The sequence below is a fragment of the Thunnus thynnus genome, chromosome 6 (assembly GCF_963924715.1).
Source record: "Thunnus thynnus chromosome 6, fThuThy2.1, whole genome shotgun sequence".
NCBI classification, from domain to species: domain Eukaryota; kingdom Metazoa; phylum Chordata; class Actinopteri; order Scombriformes; family Scombridae; genus Thunnus; species Thunnus thynnus.
In genome coordinates, this window is record NC_089522.1 from 22,179,249 (window position 1) to 22,201,138 (window position 21,890).

The window sequence follows — 21,890 nt, forward strand, 5'->3', positions numbered from 1 at the left end:
CTGAAATCTCTGTAGATCCTGTCGTCTCCTGCTGTGCATAAACACAAAAAAAAACAGAATCCAATCTAGTCCAGCACGGTGCCACGAGGAGGTTGTCTGAGGAGCCTGGATGCTTCACGAGTGCTCACAGGGAGACGGCATGAGTCGGGTACTGCTACTACTCCTGTTCCCTCATCGACTCTCTGTAACCACGCTTCCTCTCTCTCTCTCTCTCTCTCTCACGCTCTCTCTCTCTCTATCTCCCCTCCTCCTCTCTCCTCCCCTCCTCCTACTCCTTCTCTTTCTCCTCCTCCTCCTCCTCCTCCCCTCACCCTCTACAAACGCAGCCCCCCAAAAAATTCGCTCCTGTCCTGCGCTCTCTCTCCCCGTCCTGATCCCCGCACCATTCAGAGCAGCGGACTAAACAATGCCTCCGCTGCCGCTGCTCTGAAAGGAACCCAGGAGCAGTTCTCAGCCGGCAATAATGCCTCCCAACTGTCGCCATGGAAACTAATGACGGCCCGGGCTGGCAAGAGGAAGGAGGGAGGGAGGGAGGGAGGGAGGGAGCGATGGTTGAAAAACGGGGGGGATGGAGAGGGAGGGGAGAATTAAGTGAGAGAGAGAGAGAGGAGTGTAGGAGGGAGAGAGGGAAAAGATGTGGGTGAATGAAAGATGGGGGAAGTGTGTGTGAGTATCAGTGGGTGTGCCTGTGCATTTGTTGCATGAGTGTGTGTGTGTGTGTGTGTGTGAGGATATCAGGAAAGGAGGGACAGTTTTGGTGGAAATTCTCCAGGTATTCATTGGAAATATAGTTCACTACAGAGGTAGAAGAGGAGGCACTACAGTGTTCTTTCTAAGACTGAAACTAATGACGGTTCTCATTATCAATTAATATTTTAGTCTAAAAAATGTTAGAAAATAGTGAAGAATATTCATCAGATTTTACTTCAAATTGCTGTTTTTGTCTGGAAAACAGTTCAAAATCCAAAGATATCCCAAATTTACGATAATATAAACAGGGAAGCAGCCAACTGTCACACATAAGAAGCTGAAACCAGCAAATGTTTGGCATTTTTTCTTGTTAAATGTCTCAAAAAATCTATTAGCAAAATTTTAGCTGATTACTTTTCTGTCAATAGACCAACTGATTAATCGAGGAACTGTTTCAGCAGCTTTTTCTTGAAGAAAATCAACAAATCCTCACATTTGAAAACCTGGAACTGGGGGAATTTCTGGCATTTTTGCTAGATAAATGAACAAAATTGTTGTCGAATAATTTTTGTGTCTGATCCTTTCAGCGCTACTTCTTTCCTAAAAATAATTTGTATGTCTGATGTGTAAATAATGAATGTTGTTGTATCCCTTGGGGAGACACTTTACCACAAGTCTATGGGGAGTACATCCGTGTCTCTGTGCGACTTCCCCCCACAGACATGGTGATCACAAAAGCTGCCAGGATGACGCGCCCAAGCTGCTCCAACCCTCTTCATATGCACATATAATTACAACAAGTCCCCCCCCCCATATCTCTCGGTGTTCCCCCCTCTTTCCACTCTATAGTTGGGGTGACATCGGCCTGAAAGACAGGGTGACATTGCTTGAAACCGACTCTGAACCCACAGACGAATGCCACCGATAACCATGGAAACACTGCTGGAATATCCCCAGTTTTGAAAACGATAACAGGGCTTTAAATCTGGGTGTGAGGAGAGGAGCGGAAGAGAGGGAGAATGTAAAGAGGGGGATGGGTGGCTGTGTTCGATTTAGATTCAGGAAACGGAGAAGCTTAAAAATTGGAGGCGAGCTGAGAGTGGCTGAGAGTGGGTTAAAATGGGGCCCGATTGATCCTCTTGTCCTAGTGTTGAAGCAGCGACAGAGACGACATCCTCCTGCGTAAACCCCCTCATCTCCAGCCACTTATTCTAGGCCACCTTTTGCTGAACTGATTGAAATTCTCACCACAGTGAATTATGCATCGTGCTGGATGGGGGAACAGGTGCTGCTCTCCACGGCAATAAAGCCGGCTGGTCAACCCAGCAGACCTGCTGAGGTGAAATATTCTCACATGAGGGAAAGACAAGATAGAGAGTCGGGTGCTGCAGCTGCCCTGAAGGGCAATCCAAATAAGGGGGAAAAACCCATTTCAAATAAGAATAGACCCTTGCCTTTGTGGGTTATCTAATGAGGCATGGTGCTTGTGCCCCCTCTTTACACCAAAGAGAGGAATGTGAGCTGTGGGTTAGGGAGGAATGTCGAATCTCTCGCCATCTTGTTAGCTCTTTTGGCTTATGTAAGGCAGAGATCGCTGCTCCAAGTTGAATTTGGCTTTAAAAAAGGGGCAACTGGGTTGACTTTGATTTACATTTTATTGCCTGGAATAAGCCCACAGAGATAGAGATGTAGATTCACTGACAGGGAGTACAGGATAGAGGAAATGCACCAAGCTGGCACAGTTCTTTCTTAACAACAAACTGCCCTTCTGTCACCCTTCAGCACTCTCACTAATTACAACAATGATCTCTTTCCATCTGTCCACAAAGAAGAAACTTGGTGTGATTATTTGCAGTCTCTGTCACACACAAACCCACTGGAATACTGAAAGCTAGTCTAAATCTTCTTTGATGCACCCATCCGCTCCACTGACCTGAGGATGGCATCTGTCACACATCTGCCCAACGGGATCATCAACCACACACACACACATACAACATATGCAGTTACACACTGTAGCAGACAGTAACTACTCAACAACTGGTTTTTAACACAAGAAAAGACATTTTGTTTTCGATATTTAATGCAAAAAATAGTTTGTTTATGGATACCACTGTCCAGAAATTGAGGCATACAGTACAGTATGATGCCACTGCTCATCACCCATCAAGACTCTGCAACAAACACAGAGACACACACAACAATGCTGTCAACTATATGCAAAACACTGCATCAACCCTGTTTGAACGCCTGCCAAAGTTCTGTCAACTGGTTTTCAAAGGACTGTACTGAACACACACACACATACACACACACATTTTCAACCACGGGGACGCTGAGGACTTAGCCCACTTAGAGTCCGAGGGGACTTAATACAGAAATCTGCATAGTTGAATAAGTGTTTTTTATATAGCTCAGATCAATCAGCGGGTTGATGCCATGGCATGCATGGCACTTGGTCTGGCCGCCTCGGCACGCACCGTGCAGATGAAAGCTGAAGGAGGACACTGGGCTGTTGTCATGGAGACAATTCACATTCCACAGCATGTTAGCCCAACTCGAGGATTTTTCCAAAAAGCCCTCACACAGAAAGACAACACAGGCGCGCATGCATATAAATTAATCTACACACTACTGCTATGGCTAACACACACTCACTAGACACAAACACATAAGCTTCAGCTGGGAAAATAAATAACTTTCACATTCACACGTCTCCGAAGGTCCCGGAGTGCCAGCAAGACACAACATCCAGACAAACCTCAGCCAAAGACGGAGGTCGAGGAAGGACACAGTTATCCCAGCTGGAGACTTCCACTGTTACTGACACACATTCATGTCGACTCGCTAAGCCCTTGGATGTGGATCGGCTTTCTCAGAGGGGAATCACACTCTCAGACGTTCAATATCAGGATCAATTAGAGCTTTCGGAAGGAAATACGGTTAGATTATAGTTATGAATGAAGACATGTGATCTTATGTGTCAGGTAATAGGTATGCCTCTCTTGTCCTTGAATAAAAGTATCTTTAAGGTTTATTCCTAAATATCCGCCTGCTTAAATATTAACCCTGACAGCCACCTAACCCTTTACCTTAACTCCTCAAACATTCAGCAGCTAAAAATCAAAGAGATGTTTTAAATTACTCTAACAAGCACATTGCCACCCTCCCTTAGGAGCCAAAGCTTCTCTTTAAAGAAGAAGTCATTAATATTTCACCCAGAGGAGAATTCTTTAATTCATTATTAATATTTAAACCTATCTGCTGGAGTAGACGGGTCTTATCTGAATTACAAAGAGGCTGGATCCTAGCATAATCCATGTATCTATGTTAGGCCTGACAGAAAAATGATGTGTTAGAGCAGCTGTCCCACTCTGTCGAAGCAGCGCTGAGTGCTGGTGGTGAGATCTGGAGAATGTATTTCTACACTGGCCCCATACTGTCTGAGGGTGCCTGGCTCTGGGGCAAAGTGGAAATGGTGGGTGCAGAGCCGGAAACCAAAAAAAAAAAAAGAAAAAAAGAAAAAAAAAAAAGAGAGAGAGAGAGAACACAGTTGGGGAGGAGGAAGGTGAAAATGAGAGAATATGTCGTAAAGAATAACAGCAAAACAAATTCAACAAAGCTCAAGAAAGAGATCCTGACAGGAATATACACCCAACTAAAATTCAAATTGATGTAAGGGGTACAACTTAAAATTATTTTCATTATCATGTCATCTGGTGATTTTCTTGATTAATTGGTTTGTTTTTTAATGACTGAAATGATTAATTAATCAATAAAATAGTTCAGCTAATCGTTTCAGCTCTAATTGTTGCTATAAAAAGGGAGTTGAGACTCAAATATGTGACTTACAGCAAAATACTCTCCTGAAGAGAACCACTGCAACAACATAACATCAACATGGGGATTTATGAAAGAATTACTCTGCATTAGTTGGGAAACGTGATGACAGGCAGTATAATCTGAGATGACAGAAAGTTTGTCAACTGGATATATGTTGTCTAGATTGAGATATTAATGCAAATCAGTAAGGTTTAGCTAAAAACATCTGTAAAAATGAGTATCATAATATCTCTATTGTGATATAAAATGATAAAAATCATGATCCATTGATCCATAGTCTAGTCTTTCAACCACTCAAAGCGCTTTTACACTACAAGCCACATTCACCTATTCACACATTCATATGCTGATGGCAGGGGCTGCCATGCCAAGCACAATTTGGAGCAATTTGGGGTTCAGTATCTTGCCCAAGGACACTTCGATATGTGAACTGGAGGAGCCAGGAATCAAACCACTAATCTTACGATTAGTAGATGACCCGCGCTACCTCCTGAGCGACAGACGCCCTAACAGATGCTACTACTCTGACTATGTCACCTCCAAGTCCAGTGGGTCTTTTAATAATTAACTATAAAACATCTTACTGGATGTAGCTACCAAAACAGGAGATATTGACTGATGTCAAAGAAGAATAAAGTAATATATTCTTCATATGCCTTTCCTCCATTAGTCCAACACTCAAAACAAGGCATGTGGACATTTATATACAGCAGGTAATTACTTGTACCACTGTTTATCGACCAACACCTTTGACACTGTGACTTCCTGGTATTTATCAAGATATAACGGTTATAATCTATTTGGTTTAATGCATCATATCCTCACTGGGAGGTGCTTGGCTGATATGCTCCAATTTGAAACCATTTGTCACTACAGGATCTGAGTCAACCAGGGATGAGTCGCGCAGCTAAGTACAGCAACACTACTTGGACAAACTACATGTTGTTACAGGATTAGAGTCTGTAACTACACGATCTGAGTGTCAACCGTGGATTTTACGCGCATTTTTCACAGCATGAGTTATTACACAAAAATGTTTGGTTCATTTTCAAATTATTTGGCAAAATGCAAAACTGTGCTCATTCAGTAATGTACTTGAATGTGTTTATCTGAGCTCTGTCTTTTGTTTCTTCCATCTTTGACATTAATTTGATAAAACACTGGGACCATTTCTTTTTACTTAGACCCTATAGTTGTTTTTATATTGTTTATTTTGGTAAAACTACTTGGTTCATGTTCAATATATAATTCTTAGGCCCTGAAAGTTATAAAAGTCGTGTTAAAAAATAAATGCACTAATGGTTACTGAGTAAATTACTCTGTTCCTACATGAACCAAACATTTTATGAAATAACTCATATGGCAGACCTGCTCGCACATGTGTGACTCACTCCTTCGGTTGACTCAGATCCTGTATTGACACCATTGACTGTATATTAATATGGACGTCATGACAACTCCCAAGAAGTAAAGCCAAAACATCTCATCGCCCCCTGGTGGCTGGCTGTAGTATAGGTCGTAAGTCCCGCCCCCTCCATGTTAGCGAATGGGACATGAGCCCAACTAAAAAAATCAAAGTACACGTCAAATAAATTTTTCCCAAAGATGGTTTCTGTGATTTTAGGTAGTTCTTATCAATAATTTTATTAGTTATTTAACAATATAAAAAGGGGGTGTGATACCATGATTGACAGCTGTGACAGCCACTGTCAAACCTCCGTCAGACAGCGGGGTGGCTGAGGGGGCATGTCCTGCGAGCCATTATCCTACTGCCCGACTCTACTGCATAGACTCCAATTGATGTCACACAAGCAAGATGGCAGCTCCCAGAAATGAGATATTTTGGCTTCACTTTTGCATAGTGGTAGGAAGTGGAGATGTGTCGTCCATCTTTATATAGTCAGTGTTTAAAACATAAAACCCAGTGGATTAATTTAGAGTCTAAACCGTCTGACTATGTGTTTTTCATGTTCCTGAATATACTCAAGGTTTTAGAATCATCCAGCAGTCAGCATTTCAATAATGATCTCTATGAGCTCTTGTGCAGCCCGTCAGACAAGCTGAGCAGGGAGTCCATGAATATTAGAAACAGCAGAATATAAATACAATGGAGAGGATATATTATTTGGATTGGATCCCTGTCTGGAAGTAAGATTATTGCACTCTGTGTAAATTAAAGACTGAGTGCATGATGCAAAATGGTGAAACACTCACATTTCCATACATTTTATTTGTTGGTTTTGGAGACACATTTAATTAAAACTGTTTTATCACCAGCTCCATAATGCAACATTGTGCTTTTGGGACATAATTATATCGCATTGAAATAAGTGTGATTTGCTTTAAATATTTCCACTGTGGTCCTTTGTTTGGACGGTGTGTACGTCCTTGAGTTCAGTCTAGAAAGGTGTGATGGAAGTGAACATTCCTGTGAAGGTTTGTAACTATTAAAAGGTGTGACTGTGTATATACGGGAGTATGTGTGAGCGCGTGCACGTGAGTGTGTGTCCACCCACGTTGGTTTTGGTCATCTGATGAGCTGCAGGCTCATCTCTCCCTACAGCGCCCAGATGGCCTGTGATTATGCACGGCTCAGTAGAGATTACTGTGCAGCACAGAGAGAGATAGAGGTAGATAGAAACAGAGAGAGTAAAAATGAGGGTTCAAATGAGGAAAAAAGTTGGAACAAAATGAAATGAAAATAAAAGATATGCGGGGTCAAAGAAATAGAGCGAGGATGATGATCCAACATCAACAGAAGGTGAACATGCACACAAAACCCAACAAATGCCTCCATCTGCACGGAAACATAAAACCTTTCAATTACTGTATAGTTTTGTTTAGTTTTTAGCTTCACTGCAGAACACCTGCATCCAAAATTATAGGCTAAGGTTTCATGTGTTGCATCATGTTTAGGGGGAAAAGGCACGTAGGGGGTAGCAGGTGGTAGATTGCGTCAGTCTGCGTCCATGTGTGTATCCGTGTGTGTGTGTGTGTGTCTGATGGAAATGTCTCTAGCAAAGAATACATATGAGGGCATTTGTCACCAGCAGCGATGTGACATGATGGATCACACACTGGAAAGTAAAGCACACCCAAAAGAGCAGTATGAAAAATGACCAACGCTCTGCTGAACCAACACCATTTAACTCTTGATGTGTTTACAGAATAGGGGCTTCCTCAGGAGGAAAATCTATAGAAAGTTTGAATTATATATTCCAAGTACTGATTAGAAATTAATATACATAATTTACTATCTTAACATTGACTAGGGGCCGTTGCAGAGGCATGCGTGTGATTTGAACACAAAAAACTGGAAAAACAGTAAGAGTGATGGCAGAAAATGTGAAACATCCAAAGCCTCCAGTTGTGAAACCAAGAGAAGCACTCCGGTCATATTTCCTCCACTGGATAAGATACAACAACGATGCAATCCTTCGCTAAGTGTCATTTAGAGGAACAAGTCCACAAGCTACTTATTGTAATAGGGTTGAAGCCTGATGTGGTTATGAGTGCTTTACCTATAAAGTGTATTGTTGGCACACTCTCTAAGCTGTCAAATAGATTAGAGGAAGATGACGTGCATCTAGCTGCTTTGTTTTTGTTTATTACTCACTGAATTCAATGAGACATAGCAGAGGAGTCGTCATGCTGCAGAAGGCCAGCATATGTGCCTGCGTGAGTGTGTGTGTGTGTGTGTGTGTGTCCTAACGTAATGAGACTCATCATTCAGCTTTAAAGAGCAGCACAGTGATAGATGGCACTTTAACAACCTAAAGTACATGCACTTCATATTTCAAGAATGTTTTTGGAAGAAATTAATTACAACAATTTAGCTTCAGGCATGTAAAGGAGCAGACAGAGAGTGAGCTTTTCAGGGAATCAGCTGACCCGCATGCATGCTCATAAACACACACACACAAACATGCATGCACTAAAACACAGATGCCCGGCAGCCTTAGGCAGTTTGTTGTTTTATTACATTTTGACCTTTCAGGATCGTTGTAAATCTAATGAAGTGCTTGTTAGTGAATTAGGCCCTCAACGAGGAAAAATGCTGAAAGCCTGAAATAACTGTTTGAGGAAAATGATCCACAGCGGGCCAGAGGAACAGGATCCATCTGCATGGATGTAGCTCTCATCTCCTCATTAGGCGCAGGGTGTTATGACTGTCCTGTGATGAGAGCTGTTGCTGGTTGCAAAGCTTGCTGGAAGAGGGCGGCATGGTGCAACGGCGAAGGAAGCTCACAGGTTCAAATCCCAAGGTGACGGTTTAAAACAAAGAGAGGATCTTTCTTAACACGAGGAGCGGGAAATTCACAACTACAGGCGAAAATGCAAGTCATCTTACTGTGTTGTTTTCCCTGAGGCCATTTAAGTGGTAAGGCGGATCACACTCCCATAAAACGGTGCTATCTTGTTTCACAAAGTCATTACAGTGGCAGTAGCAGTATAGCATGATACATGACTGAGGGGCAGCACAGACTATAATAGGAAAGGAGACAGTGGAGAGTCAGTCTGCTGTTGCCACGGTGACCTTCAGTGTGAAACACCTCGATGTCACCCAGAATGAGTGCAGCTCGGCGGAGATAGAGAGAGGGAGAGACAGTAAAGCCAGCACAGAGAACGGTAATGATGACCTGAGCCCACAAAACATCACAAAATACATTATTCTTCAGCAGCTGCTTTCAAAGACCCTCACAAGTATCCATGGTTATGGAAAAAAAATTGAATTAAATTCTTTAAACTGCAATCCTACTGTAAGAAATCATATTAATTATTGTTAACATCCATATTACAGAGAATAGGGTCCCCTGTCTGTTATTTTAACAACTGCTGAGTGAGAATAAGAACAGGAATTACATAACATTGCCATCTAGTGGTGTAATAACAGTTGCACACTCAGTTATTTTGGAAAGCTAGTATGCAATAAGATGACAGTAAAAAGAGCCGAGATTTAGAGTGTCAAGATGACTCTCGAACCACTAATTTAGTGAGGACAAAAAAATATACAGTCATAATAAATTAGAGGCTTTTCCTCTAAGAGAGCATTTCCGCTCATCAAAACACCAATACCAAGAGCTAACTCAGGCTATACTGGTTTAATGTCTGCAAAAACACACTCCTAGCAGTTAGAAGTTGCTGAATGGTGAGCATAAAATGCATGCATCCTATACAGAAAAGCTGCAAACAAATACAACTTTTACTCTGGCGGTGCCCTGCAGTACACTAAATGAGAGCCCTGTTCCAACAGTCATGCCATTTAAAAAGGAGCAAATCTGTGACAGGCTGGTGGTGTTGGGGAAGAGGACCGAGGAGAATAGAGCAAGGAAAAGTATTTGAGTTTTCTGCTGAGTGACAGGGCCTGAGGCTGTGTGTGTGTAGCCCGCCATAAAGTGTTAAGCGTTAAGTTGAAAAAGAAAAAAGAAAAAAAAAAAGAATGTGAAAAATGTTAAGCAGGACATATTCGTGCTGGTTGCGAAATCTATAGGGCTCTGCCCACTTTATTCAGCGGCTTAAAGGAAGGAAGAGGAAAGAGAGCGAGAGACAATGGTTAATGACAACAGAAGGGTAAAGCAGAGGGGGGGCGGGGGGGTAGAGGGTGGGAGGGCACCCAGGGGAGAGAGCATGGAGAATTTAACACAGACTGCCTTTGTTGGCTGCAATCAGCCAGACTAGGAAGACATTTACAGCATGGTTTATGGCTACATCAGGTGAGTGAATGTGAATGGTGGCGTGTGTGTTGTGATTAGGAGAGAGAGGAGGGGGTTGGGCTAAACTTAGCTTGAAGAGCAAGGGTGAAAAGAAGATACACCATTTTGCATATATAGCTCACATTACTGCTGACATTTTCTGATTTCCTACCTCCCAGGCAGCCCCTGATTTCATTTCACTGCGGTATGAAAAACAACTTCCGGACACTTGAGACGAGTATTGGATGATCATTTCGTTGTCAGAGTTAGATCATCAGCATGTGGAAATGCATCTGTAAGCAGGGACTGCTTTAAAAAACTGTCCTTGGATGCTCCAACAATTCAACGCTGCAAGGAATAACTAGTCTCACACTATCATTTTAACAATGTCCATGTTTGGTTATTGATCGGCTTGCCCAGCAGCTGAGTGTCCTTGAAAGCACCACCATGGGGAGGTATTGCAAAAACACTCCCTGCTTGCAAACAGATTTGACAATAAAGTAACTTTGTTTCTGCCTCACACAGACAAATCTATGAATGAATGAATCTATGAAAAGCAATCGCTGCTTGAAATGAATAATGAAATGAATAATAAATCCAAAAAGGGAGTAAATAGTGCAGTTTTTGGGGACTATTTTATACTGTGGATTAATATGCACTGACGAGTATTGATGGCAGCGGGACGTGTGTGTGGTATCAACTCAAAATAAACAGCAGTGCCCATATTCATCCCAAAAAGGAAAAATTGCAACATTGTGGCTCACTGATGTGTTGTTAATAGTTTTTAGACAACAATGGAGCTCTATGACAAAGAGGAATAATATATATCAGGCTTCATCTACACAGACAATACTTGTAGGATTGATTCTTTCATTGTTTCGTTCTTTACATGAGATTTGTTGACAAGAAGAAAAATATAGAATCCTTTAAATTAGGTTATAAGAGAATTGTGACCAAGACACATTATAGGAGGACATTTTACAAACTCAAACTGTCTTGCCATGAAAACTATGAACCAGAATGCTGTTGCTCACCATCTCCAACCTAGAGGTGACCTCCACCTCTGTCTATCTTCCTCTTTCTTCCCTCCCTGCCCCCTCTCCAGATCCCCCTGCCTCACCCCAGTGTGTACAGGAAACCCTGAATCGAGAGAGAGAGCCTGCTCTTCTGATGATCAGAGAGGAAAAACACAATGCCTTCAGTGTGCTAAAAAGGAGCTCAACTCATAAAATGCACACACACACACACACACACACACACACACACACACACACAAAGGAAGAGAAATAGAATGGAACATGCTTTTACTATTAAGGCCGTTTTTTTTTTTTCCTTTCCATATGACTTTCCCAGGAAAATCCCCCTCATCAGGGTAGGTCCAATCCAGACAGACAGCAGACTGGAGAAGAGACACAGATACAGACAGACACAGAGGGCTGTGGAGCAATTGACCTTCCAGTCCTGTGACCGAGATACAAAGAAAGACTTTTAAGGGTGTGAAAGGCTACTGAACGAAGCCTTCTCTCTGCTTTGTTTATCAGATCTCGGAGCAAAATTGCTGATTTCAGATGATTTTTTTTCCCATTTTTAGACCGGCCGTAGAGAGTCAGCCAATGATCCTTAATACACACTCCCACTCTCAGAAGCTTAAAAGTATTCCAGACCAGCATCTGGCTTACATACAACTTGATCTATCTGGACGACCAGGATGAAATTAATTTGGTCTCTGGGGTAATGCTCAACATCTAACATGTCAGTCCTTTATTGGGCGACACCGAGTAACTCTGTCCATTTCTAGAAGGCCTCAACAGTTGGTACCATTTAGGAAAACTAGGTCACTTCCGCCTTCTGTGTGTGAGAGAGTGTGTCAGTGCATGCGTGCGTGCATGTGTGTGTGTCAGCCAGACCCTACTATAAGCCAAGAGACCTCCAGTATAAACATATTGTGCAGGAAGGAGTGCTACTCTGAACAGAAACATCCTAATACCAAACAGTGTTTGACTTTCTGCTGGTGCAATCTTTGCTGTCACACTTCAGTTCACTCTTATTGATCTGTAAAAACATTCTCTGAGTACTAGAGAGAGTCAGTGTGATCCTCTGATGCAACATTTTTTATGGTATCCATTTTAAAAATTAAACTATACTATTTTATGGCACTTAATTGTTATTACATACTTCAGCTTCAGCTCCAAAGAAGAAAAAGAGACTGTTTTGCCACAGGCGCCAAAGCAGACTTCTGTTGAAAGACGAGGCAGGAGCTTTTAAAAACAAACTTTTTTTGTTGCATCACAGGGATTTAACACTATTACTACTACATAGTCACCCAACTATATGGCTAAGATTATAATACAGACTATTAGAGCTGCAACTATGATTATTTTCATTATCTATTCATCTGTTGATTATTTACTCGATTAATCGATTAGCCATTTGATCTTTAGACCATTTCAGAAAATGGTGGAAAAGGTCAATCACCCAAAGCCCAAGATGCAAGCTAGAATGTCTTGCTTTGTCCCAACCAGCAGTCCACATTTCAGAAGCTGGAACAAGAGAATTTGGGGATTTTTTTCTTTTAAAAAAATGACTTAAAGCAATTAATCAATTATCAAAATAGGCGATTAGTTTTCTGGCAATTTTATTCAATTAATCAACTGTGATCACGACTATTACTATTTTGAGTTTTGGGAATCGGAGAGAAAAAAGAATATCGAATCATCTTGTTGCAGTAGTTTCCAACCTGGGTATCAGGAGGGCCCCAAGACAACTCTAAAAAGGATTAAAAAAAACATGTCTGTTACTAAAAATTCTATTAATCTCTTTATTTGCCTCTTTAAACCTCTAAAATTCTTCAAATTCAATCTGAGAGGGACAAATACTATAATTCTTTGGTTGGGGAACCGCTGTCTTTCCGACTAAAGAGAACAGTTAGGTGTGTTGAAAAGCTATCATTACTCCCAGTGTCACAATATCCTTTTTCTAATTACTAATAGTAGACAAACAATGCTGTATAATTGCATGTAGTTGTAACTGTGCAACACCAAAACACACCTCTGGAAGCAGCGTGCCCTCAAATGACTCAAGAACCTGTTCAACAGGAGCGTCCGTATAACGCCACAAGCTACTCACTGTCCGTACAACGCCACAATCTAGTCACTGTGCCAATAGGAAGCAGGCACTACATCAAAACAAACCAGCTTCTAATCCCACACAGTCAAGTGTTAATTCCTCCAATTCGGTGTACAGTCATTACATCACCTACTTGTACACGTGTTTTATTTAGTGTGCCCTGTGGGTCACACCGGTCTAAAGTTAAATCTGATAACCGAATAAAGCACTATCGTATCTAGTGCAAAGGTGGATTCATTTAACACAAACTCTGTCACAACTTGACAAGATAACAGACATTTACAGTTTATTAGCAAAGCTCAGGCAAGGACTTTAGATAGGATTCCTTCAGGTCATGCAGTGCAGAAAAAAAAAAAAATCTAAAAATGGCCTGTCAGAAGAGAGGTCAATCACATCACAGGGCCCTTTTCTACACATGCACACAAACACAAACTGCATTGCCGTCTTGGCTGAAGCCTTTGCAACAGCAGGACCCGCACATGACCACCATTAGGAAAATCAATGTGACACTCAGGCAGGCAGCAAAAGAGCCTGAAGCTTGTGAATGGCCCTGGAACTGAGTCATGCTGTCTCACACACATAAACTGAATGATGGAGAGATGGAGGAGTAAAGAAATGTAGGGGATGTCTGAGATTGATGCTTACAGGAATACGCTGCGTTTTTGGGTGACTGGTCTGTTGGTCTCCCGCTTGAGAACGTAAACACCAAAATCACCCATTTTGCACAAAAGTACGTTGTTTGCTTCAGCGTATGTTCATTATCTTAAATATTAAGACAGATTCTGCAGTGATTTGCAGTAGTAGAGCGAGGGAAAGGTGTCAGCGGCCACAAAGTTACCAACTTATGTGCTTATTTGCTTTCTTTCTCAGAGAGATAAGAAGATTGCAATCAATGTCATGTCTGTGCATTGAGTACAGAGCTGGAGTCAGGGCGCATTTTTAGCTTTGCAAAAGAAAATACCATAAAGCGCACCGATTATTACGGTATCTCAAACTGAAATGCAAAACATTTAGTGAAAAACTGTTTATCTGTATACCCAGTTCTTCTGCTCAGTCTCCAGCTATAGTGCAAGTAGTCAGATATGGTCTGTGAGCATAGGTTTTGGTCTCAGTCAAAGACTGCAAATAAAGATTGATTGATTGATTAATCGATTTGTCGAACAACAGAAAATGAATCACCAACTATTTTGATCGATTAAAGTCTTTTTTTAAGAAAAAAATCTCCAAATTCTCTGATTACAGCTTCTCAAATGTGAATAACATCGGGTTTATTTAGTCTTTTGTGGTCGTTATCTGAATAGCTTTGGGTTGTGGACTGTTGGTCGGTATGAAAGAAGACTTTTGAGGACGTTGCCTTGGACTTTGGGGAAACAGTGATCAACATTATTCACCATTTTCTTGAGAAAATAATCGATAATGAAAATAACTGTTAGTTGCAGCCCTACAGTCTATGGCCTCTGTTACACACGATGGTACCAAACCATTGCAACCTGACTGTGATGACAATACTTTGTGTTGCTGCAGACAATCACTGTGTCCAGCAAGTAAAGCTGAGGTGCAGCACCTTCGCTGATTTACTGAGCCCCTCAGCTAATGTCTGAAACCTCAACATACATTCCAAAACTGCTTACACTGGTAATATTAGAGGGAACGTAGCCTATAGAAAGTGGAAAAACTAGAAATAAGAAATGCAAAGCAAAAACCTGTTATGAGGAAAGTGAAAGTAGTCTCTTGTAGCTCAGTTCAACAACTGCTACAAGCAAGGCCATATTAATTAATGCTAACTGTTTTGAATCAAAACTCCAGTCCAGTGATTTGGTTTCAGACATGGTACCACCTGGATGACATCAGGGGTCTGCACAACATGGATAATTTTGGTGTCTCTGTCCTCGTAACTTAACAGGTAAACCGAGGCCAATCTTGAGTCTGCGAAAGCTGGAGAGAGCAACAACGGGGGGGCATCTGAGCTGAAAAAAGAGGGAATGAGGGGAAGCTAGGGCAGATAATATTCTCACCATCCTCCCCTCCGACTCCCGTGCTCTGTGTTTATCTAACACAGAGGGGAGATGTTTACATTGGCTTGGTTAAACACAGACAAGCCCGATAGCTTTTGTTAATAATAAATAATCTAAACAGCCAGCCAGGACATCTATGCTGGAGCATCTATAGCTGCCACCCATGGACCACCATTGTCCTGCATCGGAAGCCTTCAAACAGGAGAAGACGCGTTCTCCTACTTCTCGTCGTGGGAGAACGCTGAGAGTGTGAGATCGAGTGTGAGGTCTGTGTGACGACTGTCTGCAAAGTTCACTGGAACTGGAAACAAGTTTAAAGACTGAGGAGGATTTCAAACTGAGAGGCGTGCTATCTATCCCGCCGCAGTTTATTTGTGATGTGGTTTGTTTTAATAGATTCTCCAATGATTTGATGCGAGGAGCCTTGCAACCCTTTTGACCCTCCCATCATAAACATAAAAATAAGCATTAGAGAGTGCACAGGCTGGTTGGGTTCCCATGTGGAAGGAATAAGAGTTGAGGGAACTTCAGAAAAGGAAAAAAAAAAAATAGATACAGTAGATTTCATCTGATGGCGGTTGCAGTGAGCATTAGAGTCATGTGTGTGTGTGTTAGAAAGGGGGGTTTAGTTTAATGCAGGCAGGGAGGAGAGGGGGCAGAGATTGATTTGGGACAGTGTGGGAGAGAGAGAGGGAAATGCAAAAAAAAAAAAAAAAAAGAAAAGCAAGGCCTTGGAAATGTGTGTGTGGGAGAGAAACGATACACTGCTGGACTGCCGGAAAAAGAAAGTCAGCCAGGAGGACGGCAGATCGATTCCTCCCCTGAGTCTCACAACAAACACGCTCTCTTTCTCTCTGCATAGCTCACCTCTGCTGCAGCCTGATATCGTCCATCAGCACTTCATCTCTATCACTCACTCCCCCCTTCTTTGTCTGCATGCTAGCACTTTATCCTCAGTGTGTCTGTGGCCTCTGTGAAAAATCTGAAGATTTATAGCCAAATTTTCTATGGAGTTTGGTGTCTCACGGTAACTCATTGTGGTTAGTTGTTAGGAATAAAGCGCCAAATGCTCCAGATCTGTCATCTAAAGACCATGCAAGAGTCCATGCTAAACACACTCACACATAAAACACCACGTAAGAAAGAACCAACGACACGAAGTGCCTCTTCGTTGTGGTTGTGGTGGAATAGAAATAGCCATGCATGTATCTCATCATCACAAATATGGCTGTAGATAATATGAAAGGAAACCACACACACACACACACTTCCTCTAACACCAAGCAGCCCTCCTACCATCCTACCAGACAGACAGACAGACAGACAGACTCGCAAACACTTTCAACACATCTCTAATCTCATGAACTGTGCATCACACACACACACACACACACTCTCCTCCACTCAAATCACATTCCTCACAGGGACACTGTAGCTGTTATGGCCACACACACACACACACACACACACACACACACACACACACACAGATATTGAATATGATGAACCCTGCATTATCAGAACAAACATCCTCAATGTGGTTACTGTTTGATTCCTAGTCATCCAGTACAGTTGCTCTGTAAGTGTGTGTGTGTGTGTGTGTGTGTGTGTGTGTGTGTAAGCGGGGGCCTGCGTCAGATTGGGGCAATGGTGAGGTCAGAGCTCCTTCTCTCAGGGTTTGGCACCGCTTTGCTCCTATTCTTGCCGTGTCAGCTCACTTCCCAATAGACCATTAATACTCCTCTCAGAGTGTTTGTGGAGCAGCCTGACGAGCAAAACAACTCTTTACGTTGTTTTGGAGTTGATGCAGGCCCGCGCAGCTGCCCCGTTGACAGCTGGCAAAAGCATTTTGGAATTCAAATCCTGTGCGCAACACAAGCTGTAACCATTTGGAAACAAGAAAGCCGCAGAGTTTTGTTTTGTTTTTTTTAAAAAAAATACAAGACAAAGAAGCAGATCCGCCTTCATCAGAGCGATTCACTCACCAGTAGCCGAAACCCCCTGCATCTTGCACAAAAGTTGTTCTCCGGTTTTTCTCTGCTCAGCCCGTCCTTGTCTCGGATAAACTGGAAACAGTGGCTCCAGCAGCGTACGGTGGAATAAACTCGGAGGAGCGCCTCCACTTCAGAGCCCCCTTTTCCTGTTCGCCGGGGGAAAACACACACACACACACATATACACACACTAAGGACACTTCATGGTTTCCTAACGGACGCGAGAGAGTTTACCCGGGTCATTTTTTTTGTGCAGAATAAGAGCACTGTAGTCCTCCATGTACTCCTTTCTCCTCCCTCCCCAGAAACAGAACTCTCTCCTCTGTGCCGCTGGAAAAAAGAAAATGCGCGCTCCCGGTGCGAAGCGCGAGCACCCCATTCATTGAGTGTAAATGTTAGAATGAAAGCTTCGCATTGGGGAAACCAATACCAACCATATTTTTTTTTATTCAGAAACACACTTTAAAAACGATTAGCCCATATTTAATGCATTATTTCAGCGTCTTTACTAAAACTGCACTTTTGTATCTTTAAATAATATTTCATTTCAGCTATGATATGCCCATCGGCACAGAGGCATGACATGGGTTGTCACGTGAAGTCATGAAAAGGATGAGGCCTATTTCAAGAGATAGCTCTGCTTTGAAAACTCCACAGCTGCCTATTAGTGTGGAAAAAGGGACCCCGGAACAAGAACACTAACTGGCACCGCATTTCCATGTCACTGCTCAGGCTTTCTCCTGATCTTTTAATTGATTATCTTGAGTTTCCAGCCTGCTGAATGGATGCTGACGGCTGCTGCCTCTTTGAGTCATTGTGCAGACTAATAAGGAACTGGCAGACGGAAAAAACAAAGAATGGATAATAGTCATAAATTGTAGTTTCAATTGTTTGTGTCCTGTTTATCCAAAGTTCAAAGTCTGATAGTATTCATCCTATTTTATATTCAGGAAGTAATATGTACTCAATTAGCCTACTGTACTTAAGTACAGTTTTGAGGTACTTGTACTTTACTTGCGTCTTTCCATTTTATGCTACTTTATACTTCCACTCCACTACATTTCAGATTGAAATATTGTATTTTATACTCCACTACATTTATTTGACAGCTTTAGTTACTTTTCAGATCAAGACACAATGGATAATATAACAAGCTTTTGAAATACAACACATCGTTAAAGATGAAACCAGTGTTTTCCAACCTTTCTGGCTTTTGACATCTTACAAAGTACAAGCAGTGTGTAGTCCGGGGCACATTTCAGATGTCTATGAGTTAATAACAGCTCCACCAAATAGTGATTTTTCCCTCTAAACTTCTCACATGGTTTCATTTCAATAAATGTTCAAATGATCCAATATTTCACCAAAAATCAAGGAGTAGAGAAAAAGTCCAAAAAACTGAAAACAGATTTGTGTATCAGAACTTTGTTTTTTCTTCTTTCCTCTCCCATTAATCATCTCACGACCCCTCAGATTTATCTGGTGACCCTTTGGCGGGTCATAGACTCCTAGACTAAGCCACTTGTATATAAAATAGTTCAGACTAGCTTCACCTCCAGCAGCTACAACAGTAACATGCTGCTTACACACTGATACTTTAGTATTAATAATCTAATGATGTCATATATAATAATATATGAGTCACAGGGACAAAACAAGTACTTTTACTGCAATACCTTAAGTACATTTTGCTGCTAATACTTATGTACTTTGACTTAAGTAGGATTTTTTTTGTAATGGAGTATTTTTACATTGCTGTATTGGTACTTTTTCTTAAGTAAAGGATCTCAATACTTCCACCACTGTATATTACTTGCTTCACTTGCTGTAGCCAGTGTATAAAGGTCAACAATGTGGCATCGGTACTTTCTTACTTTTTGTATTTCTTCAATTATATGACTATTTTCAAACCAGCTGTGTGGCTGCCAACCCTCCTGACCCCTCCCTGTGTCAGCCTATCTATCTATCCCCCCATCTTTTTGAAACCCGTGTCGACTCGCTACGCATCATTAATCCCTTTTGTGGCCGGTGCTGTTGCACGCTTCTCATCTGCCTCCAATCAACACAGACAACAGCAGGGTCTCTGATGGTAACGCCTCATTGTCTGGCTGCTTGCCAGGTCACTTTATTAACCAGACCCCCCCTCTCTAATAAGCTCTATATATACTGTATATATCACATCATCCCACATGTACACAAACTCACTGACAGCACTCTAATCACATAATGAGACCCAAGCAAACACAAGCATAGAAAACACACCCTTTGCTTTAACCTTTTTCCTTCTTCCTTCTTTGCTTTAGAGAATAATTCTGAACATGTCCATGCAGAGTCTGAAAGGCCAAGTGTTTTTGTGGATGACTGAACTTGTGTTTAAAATAGAGCAGGGGCCCGGTGCCCCTGTTAGTGCCTCCGAGTGCATGGAGCTGCTTGTCAGTCCGTCTGGGGGCATGCTGGTCCACAGAAAGCAGAACACCAAACAGCCCTCTGGGATACATCCTCTCCTCCGCTCCCCTGGGGCTGCTCCACTCATAACCACAGAACACAGTGAAAAAACAGCATTCAAAGAGAGGGAAGAATGGAGGAAGAGAGGGGAAGGGAATGAGGAAGAGGTGCGAGACAGAGGAAGATATTTTTTTTTAAAGAAGACAATTATAGAGAGGGAAGATTGTGGCGGATGAGCATCCAAGCTGATGGATAGGTGTGAAAGTCGACAGAGATAAGTGTGAGATGAGCTACCTAGTGCTTTTTACACTTATCTGAAATCCTCTCAGTGTAAATACCCCAATCATACGGCTAATCACACTCCAGACTGGGGTGTCAAGTCTTTATTCATTCACTCTTTTTCAGGTGCAAATTAAAGCCTCATACTGATTGAATCAACATTTCATCTGTTATTTGACACAGATGATACCGCTGTAGAGGCACCAACCTGCCATTAAGAGACCATGCCAACCTTTTTGCAGAGATAATACATGAGTCACAGAGGACACTCACACTCCACGTCCAGTGTCAGGACTAAGGAATGTTTTTAATGCATCATGAGGCTTAGCTCACACTCCCCAGGTCATAAATTTGTTAACATCCTCTGTGGTATTATTTCTGCTCCAGTGGAGCCGTACAGAAAATGTGTGCATCTGTGTGTGTGTGTGTGTGCTTGAAGGAGATTCATGTGAGGCCGGGATGGTGGAGTGGTGTTGTTGATTGGTGCTGCTCCTCCAGACCAGCTGATCATGACTCTCTGCTCCTTCAGGCTCCACATGGATTTATCACATGACAGCGCTGACTGATACACATAAAGAAGACTCTTTGTAAGCACGAAAACACACACGGTCTGTCTTTTAAGGGCAACGCTAGACCTTGAAGTAACTGTGCAAGAGTCAAGCTACAAATACAGTATAGCAACAACTGTAGTACAGGGACCCCAAGTGGTGAATTTTAGTAATGCATCAGTTGAAATATGAAACAGCTGCTCTGCTTTATGAATCCCCTCTCCATCCACAGTATAATCACAACACCTGCATAGTCTATTAATAGAGCAGGACTGATGCCATGGAATGAATCCCACTGACCCATATTTCCTCTGCCAGTTGAGCTATGGTTGGGAGGATATAAGAGGAGACTGGCACCAACAAAGGCTCCAGTGTTGCGACAGTGATGTCATTGGTTGTCAGTGAATTGACCTCTCCCTTTGGCTCTCATTAATACTCTGCCATTCAAATTCAATCAGTAGGGCATATGATAAATGGTGGAAACTAGTTTCGCTGCACTAAATCGCAGCGGTGTGGGGAATTCAGGATTATTAATGTAATAGATTTCAAGTTTGAATCCTGAGAGGACTATCAGCTGTTAATATTGTAGATGTAACGGTTTCAATTTACTGTAACTGAAATGCTTTTTTTTAAATGTTTGTGAGAACATTCAAAAATCAGTAGCTGTACTTTCTTTTAAGTACATTTTGGTTGAACTACCTTTCAAAAGGTCTTTCATCTGGCTCAGTCAAGTCCATCTTTGAACTTAATTTCTCAAGTCAAATCTCTGAGAAACATTTCTTATAAATAAAAGATGGTTGCCATTTTGGAAAGTGTGGCTGAACTGGACAGGGATTGTCTGTTTGGATGTTTCCCCTATTCATATTCAGGATGACACACTCACCCTTTTATGTTATGGAACTGCATCAGAGTAGTGCATAGTTTTCAGCAAGTAAGTTCACTTTTATTTGAGTAACATTTAAATGAGCGATTCCCAACCAGGAGTATGTGTACAAAAGGAAGACCTTCTCCAGGAGATATGTGAAAAATTTGCTGAGCAGCTCAGCTAAGTTGAAAAAAAATTGAAATTATGATTTGGTAAAAAAAAAAAATCCTCATATCTGTATAGGAGGAAAAAACACACACAAACTGGTGTGAGTCTGATCTTTGGTCTATTTATTGTCACAAAGCCCTATAAACTACCAGCTACAATAAGTTGCCTGCACAGAAGACACCAACAACCAACCCAAGTCAGTTGTGACATCTTGACACCATGTG

General features: G+C 41.9%; 1 protein-coding gene across 1 annotated transcript in view; it reads right to left on the reverse strand.

Moving 5' to 3' along the window:
• The window catches only part of fgd (faciogenital dysplasia), a 54,727-nt gene extending 37,043 nt beyond the window's left edge, over positions 1 to 17,684 (reverse strand). Inside the window, exon 1 of the mRNA XM_067592662.1 lies at positions 17,353 to 17,684. Within this exon, the coding sequence (XP_067448763.1) occupies positions 17,353 to 17,374 (22 nt within the window). The 5' untranslated portion in view covers positions 17,375 to 17,684. The remainder of the gene's footprint in view (positions 1 to 17,352) is intronic.
• Positions 17,685 to 21,890: the final 4,206 nt, after the last annotated feature.